The 6739-nt window shown below is 39.9% G+C and overlaps 1 protein-coding gene across 1 annotated transcript; it reads right to left on the minus strand.

Annotated features, from left to right (window-relative positions):
- Nucleotides 1–4672: 4672 nt before the first annotated feature.
- On the minus strand, nt 4673–5673 carry LOC109248536 (transmembrane protein 230-like). The gene has a single exon (XM_053905392.1). It carries the CDS (start codon nt 5668–5670, stop codon nt 5239–5241), a length of 432 nt encoding a protein of 143 aa, XP_053761367.1. The 5' UTR covers nt 5671–5673; the 3' UTR covers nt 4673–5238.
- Nucleotides 5674–6739: the final 1066 nt, after the last annotated feature.

Raw genomic sequence — 6739 nt, forward strand, 5'->3', positions numbered from 1 at the left:
TCCTTAAATGTTTGGTAGAATTCCCCTGTAAAGCCTTCTGGCCCTGGACCCTTGTTTTTTGGGAGATTTTTCATTAATAATTCAATTTATTTACTGGCTGTGGGTCTGTTCAAATTTTGTATTTCTTCCTGTTTTAGTTCTGGTAGTTTATATGTTTCTAGGAATTTGTCCATTTCTTCCAGATTGCTGGATTTATTGCCATATAATTGCCTATAATATTCTCTTAATATTGTTTGTATTTCTGCAGTGTTAGTTGTGATCTCTCCTCTTTCATTCTTGATTTTATTTATTTGGATCCTTTCCTTTTTCTTCTTGATCAGACTAGCTAGAGGTTTATGAATTTTGTTAATTTTTTCAAAGAACCGGCTCCTGGTTTCATTGATCTGTTCTACTGTTTGTTTGTTTGTTTTTTATTTCAATAGCATTGATTTCTGCGCTGATCTTTATTATTTCCTGCCTTTTTGGGTTTTATTTGCTATTCTTTTTCCAGCCCTTAAAGGTGTAAGGTTAGGTTGTGTGTCTGAGACCTTTCTTCCTTCTTTAGAAAGGCCTGGATTGCTTTATACTTCCCTCTTATGACCGCCTTTGCTGCATCCCAGAGGTTTTGGGGTGTGGTGTTATCATTTTCATTGCCTTCCATGTACTTTTTAATTTCCTCTTTAATTTCTTGGTTAACCCATTCATTTTTTTAATAAGATGTTCTTCAATCTCCAAGTATTTGTTTTCTTTTTGAATTTTTTCTTGTGGTTGATTTCGAGTTTCATAGCACTGTACTCTGAAAATATGCATAGTGTGATCTCCGTCTTTTTGTACTTGTTGAGGGCTGATTTGTGTCCCAGTATGTTATCTGTTCTGGAGAATGTTCCCTGTGCACTCCTGAAAAATGTTTATGCTGCTGCTTTAGGATGAAATGTTCTGAATATATCTGTTAAGTCCATCCAGTCCTGTCTGTCATTCAAAGACATTGTTTCCTGGTTGATTTTCTGCTTAGATGATCTGTCCATTGTTGTAAGTGGGGTGTTGTAGTCCCCTACTATTATGGTATTATTGTCAATGAACTTCTTTATGTTTGTGATTAATTGCTTTATATATTTGGGTACTTCCACATCGTGGGCATAAATGTTTACAATTGTTAGGTGTTCTTGGTGGAAAGACCCTTTAATTATGATATAATGCCCTTCTTCATCTCTTGTTACAGTCTTTATTTTAAAATCTAGATTGTATGATATAAGTATGGCTACTTTTATTTCTTTTGGCAACCATTAGCATGAAAGATAACTCTACATGACCTTAGTTTCTAAAATACTTTTTAATGTTTATTTTTAAGAGAGAGAGAGAGAGCATGAGAAGGGGAGGGCATAGAGAGAGGGAGACACAGACTCTGAAGTAAGCTCCAGGCTCTGAGCTGTCAGCACAGAGCCTCACACAGGGTTTGAACTCACACACCATGAGATCATGACCTGAGCTTAAGTCTGAAGCTCAACCAGCTGAGCAACTAAGCCACCCAGGTGCCCTGCCTAAGGCCTTCTTAATTTAAAAAATTTTAGGTTATCAATGAGTGAATCTTGAAGTTTCAAAAATGCATGGGCTTAATTTATTCTTAGGCCTTCATACTTCCTTATATTTAAGTTAGGCAATAGTAGTTTCTCCATTTATTCTTTCATCCAACAAACTTATCCAGTACTTACTACATTCTAGGTGCCATTCTTAGAACTGAGCAAAACAGACAAAAATCCTTATTTTCCTACAGCTAACCTACTAGGGGAAAAAGACAGACACCAAATAATAAATATAAAAAGTAAGGAAATTGTTTAGGATATTGGAAGGAGAGAAATGCTCTGGAAAATAAAACGGTAAATGTAGCAAACTGGTGATCCGAAGTGCAGGGAGGGGGCATTGGCAGGGTGCATTATTAAATAAGATAGGGTAGGCTCATGAACATGTAGGGAGGTAGAAATGAATGAGATGTATAAGAGAGTTTTTTTCTCGTATTTCTGCTGATTCCCAAACATTTTCCCCAGTTTAAACTATAATCAGGATCACTCATATATCTTTGACCTAGAGCTACCTATATCTTATTCGCACATCTAGTTACATTGACAATCCTTAGTCACACATCTTCCTCATGGGGCTCATGTGTGATCAACTTAACCCATTTCAGGACCTCAGAAGCACTGTGCTAAAAGTCAGAAGATTCTTGAAAAGCAGTTGACTCATGAGGATGTAGAATCCATAGTGAAACAGGCTACTTTCAAAAACATAAAAGAAGACCCCAGAACAAATTATGACACTGAGGCCCACTCTGGGAAGGGCAGAGTACAAGACCTTTCTCGAAAAGCTAGTAATAAAGCGATGTGCTTTGTTTCTAAATTAGGGACAATGTCCTGCTCTGGCGATGCTCTCTGCAATACTTTTCTGTCTATAGATGGGTGTTGCTGAAGTCTTCTCTCTCCCAGCACCTCTTGTGCCTAATGACTTGGCTTGCTGACTCAGTTAACTGGGATTAGACAGCTGTCCATCACTGCTGGAAATCCAATCATTTCAAAAGACTGTCGTTCTAGGAAATTGGTCTAAACTTTGAATAACAAAAAGAAGAGCCAAACATGTATAATTTATACTTCAGCAAGAGTTGTTAGATATGTGACCTGATTAACTACAATTTTAAAGTTACAGTACACACTATGCATACAACGTCTGGAATTAAAACAATGCTCAGATTTCTTTTTTAAAAAAATTTTTTTTTAATGTTTATTTATTTTTGAGACAGAGAGAGACAGAGCATGAATGGGGGAGGGGCAGAGAGAGAGGGAGACACAGAATCAGAAGCAGGCTCCAGGCTCTGAGCCATCAGCCCAGAGCCTGACAGGGGGCTCGAACTCACGAACCGTGAGATCGTGACCTGAGCTGAAGTCGGACGCTCAACCGACTGAGCCACCCAGGCGCCCCAATGCTCAGATTTCTAATACCATCTTCTACACTATGATTACACTCCAATGCTCCTTTTGTCCTTATTTGCCTGTTTCCTTTGTGATAAGGTCATCTCTGGATTGAAGTTTACACTATCGACCTATGTGGATCTTTCGTTTCTAAATTGACATTCCTTGACTAACATTTCATAGATTAACTGTTCTCTATATTCAAAAGGTACTTTCTTCACATGACTGAGTCCCTTTTAATATTAATTATTCATATCGAAATTGTGGTGGACTTTTTAAGAGTTACATTTCAATGGACTTTTCTGTGTATTCTGTGGCTTCTAATAAGAGGGAGGATTATGAGATGCTATCAAAGCCCCCCAGAATTACAGCTCATATTTCCCTGTTTATTTAGGACAATCTCAAACTAATATTTAGAAAATGTATCATTTCTTCCATTTGTTATGTGCCTGGGTACATAATATAGTACCAATGAAAGACTTCTAAACCCTTTTTTTTAACTTGGATATGTTTTGTGTATCCTGAAGTTAGCACTCTTGAGAGTATCTTTCTTCTCCTTTATGAAGTGCCAATATTCTTTGTCCAGAAAATACACTCTTTTATCTTCCATAAATCTCAGTCTATACAGACACACCTCGCTTTATTGTGCTTTGCAGATATTGCTTGTTTTACACACTGAAGGTTTGTGGCAACCTTGCATCAAACAAGTCTATTGGCACCATTTCTTCACCAACATTTGCTCACTTCACACCTATTCTCACCATATTTCAAACTTTTTCATTATCATATCAGTGATTACGACTCACTGAAAGCTCAGGTGATGATTAGCATTTTTTAGCAACAAAGTATTTTTTAAGTGTTTACATTTTCTAGATGTAATGCTTTGCACACTTAACGGCCTACTGTATAGTTTAAACATAACTGTTATGTGCACTGGGAACCCCAAAAATTCATTTGACTCACTTTATTGCAGTATTTGCTTCATTGAGGTGGTCTGGGACAGAATGAACCCATGGTATCGCCAATGTATGCCTGTGTTCTTTATCTACAACACTTCAGAAAGTATTTCTTTTTATAGGATGATATCCTTTATTCTAAAAAAATACTACTGCTAACTCAATTGTCTTTAATCTGGGACCGTCGCCTTAGCTGCAGACATATCCCCACGTTCAGTCCTTTTCTATAGATCCTTTATTTACCTTCTCTATGAGTGCCAGGTTTACCATGAAGTTGATGATACTTAATATAGGCCCTTTGTTATGCCCTGCACTTAATTTCTAATTCATATTTTTGAATTCTCTTTTCTTAAGAGAGCCCTTCAGATTGCATAAGCCTTAGGTGACACAAATCCTTGATCTGCCCTATTCCTACATAGGACTCAAGAGGAAAAGGCTCATATAGAAAGCAACCCAGTGCCCTGATTTAAACCAAGATTACAGATTAGCAGTCTCATTCTCTTGGGTGGCCAACTTTCCTAGGTTAGCCTGAAGTGGATGGAAGCACTTCACCTATGGCTTTAGTGAATTTCATGTGCCGTCTTCTATAAAACCCTATTTGACAGTGAGCAATTAACACTTTGGGGAACACTTATGTGCCATGTTGATATAAATACTATATTTGACCCATACGGACACCCAGAGCAGTAGGAATTATGGTCCCAAACTCTGAGTATTAAGATAATTTGTCCAAGGTCATACAGTTAAAAACGTTGGCATCTGGGGTTTAAAACCACTTCTGACTCTAAAGTTGCACACAACACAACTGTATTGCTCTTTATTTTTCCTAAGTTGATACTTGGTTTTACCAAGGTATCTATAGGTTACAGAGGTGGAGATAAGCATGGGGGATAAAATACTCAGAAATTTTCCAAGTAAATTACTTAGTAATATGAAATCAGACATACTGCATTTTTCCATTTGCCACAAGATAAAATTACCAATGAGGACTGCTTAAAAGAAACGTTCGGCTCTAAATAGGGTGGTGGCAACATTTTGCCCTACAAAATAACTTTTCACTTCCCCATACAATTACCATTGCTGTTCTTCCACTATACATGTGGAAACATTTGTCGGGAGTTTTAGCCAGGGCCAGGAACATAAAAATGGAGCATTTCCCAGCTTCCTATTTGGCTAATTGTAAACATTTTGGGGACGAATTGATAAAATCTGGCCATAGTTTTGCTATGTATCTACAAAGCTTCAGAATTCCTTAATCTTTAGGCATAGAGGTCCACAGCCTCTGCCAAACGCCTTAAAGCTCCGCTGAGCCCCATCTGTGACTCTTCTCCTGGCTGCAGGGGGCGCTAGTCATCACAGTCCGGAAGGTCACTGTAGGAGCAGCCCTGGCAGCCTCGGTGCGCTCTGTAAGCGATGAGCAAGTGGTAAAACCCAGGCAGGAACACCAGGATGCCAACAATCAGAACGGCAACAGCCCGGTTGGCGCCCACTTTGCTGATGTAGCCTGCCAGGAGGAGGCAACCCGTGACAACGAGAAAGGCGCCAATCAAAAACTGCGCGGTGGCACAGGCAATGGCCTTATAAGGAATCCTCGTAGAGTTTTTCTTAAACTTTACTAAGTGAGATCTCACTGGACATCTTTTCGATTTAAAGCTAGCTTCGGTAGGCGAAGTTTCCTTCTGACGGTTAATGTGCCCAGTGTCAGTGCTGGAGAGCTTTGAGTATTTCACTTTGCTGCTGGGGATCCCAGCAGCCACGTTGGTGCGAGTGGGAAGCATAACCGCAGGGGGCGTGCGGAGCTGTCCTGCTGCCACACAGTGAGCAGGGCGTCAGGACCCACGCGCCCACCAACGGCTGCCTGGACCCGCGTGGAGGCTCGCCTCAGCATCTCTCATTCACCTAACTCCTGTTTCTGCAAGACCGCTGCGTTTGTGATAGAATTCCTCTTTCATCATGCAAAGTTGCGATTACGTTGATAGTCTGATGTTTTATGGGCTCTGTGATTTTCTTAGGGCAGTGCTAGTAAACTCCCAGATTCCTTTGACATTGCAACTGTTTAGATTGAGCAGATTAGCTTACATTCATTAGATTTCATTCAGTCACTTTCATAGAATTTCCATTTTCTCTAAATGTTCGTAAGCACATCCCGCGTTTGCCTCTCTTGCGTTGGTCTAACATGCAGCATACTTGGTTAATCTGATCAACCTCCGAGGGCCAATTAGGGGAGAGGAGAGATGTGAAAGTTGGAATCAAACCCGGCTGAAATCCTGGCTCTGCCTTTTATTAACTGTGTAAGCTTAGTCATAGTGCATATCCAAGGACCTAGTTCCTTCTGTAAAAGGGGAATTGTGACATGCAGTGCAGATTATTGTGAGTACTTACTGAGTGAAGGATGCAGACTGCCTTCCTCCACAGAGGAAGTCCTATCTCCACAGAACTCAAGTCCTGACATGATCAAGGGCAAGGTGTGTCCAAAGACTTGAAGACATCTCACTCCTGAGTTTTGGCTGATTTTGTAGATGACAGCTTTCCTGCATCTCATGTTGCCTGATCATTGAATTGGCTGCCTTGTGGGAGCGGTATGACCTCTGGAATGGTAGGATTTATTTAGAAGTGGTGTGGTCTTCTGATAGGCTGTTGCAGACGGGGTTCCTTCTTCGTGAGGGGTTGAATTGGAGACCTCTAAACTCTCTCTCAGCTTCTGGAATTTGTACCCGAGCTGCAGCCTCTGCTTAGACCTTTTTTTTTTTTTTTAATCAAACAATTGTAGTATTTCTCCCACTTCTGTGTTCTATGCCTACCTTTTACTAACCTATGCCTTCTTACTAGTTTATAATTCATCTTAAA

Source organism: Panthera pardus, unplaced genomic scaffold, assembly GCF_024362965.1.
Source record: "Panthera pardus isolate Hobbes unplaced genomic scaffold, ASM2436296v1 HiC_scaffold_17, whole genome shotgun sequence".
Classification (NCBI taxonomy): Eukaryota; Metazoa; Chordata; class Mammalia; order Carnivora; family Felidae; genus Panthera; species Panthera pardus.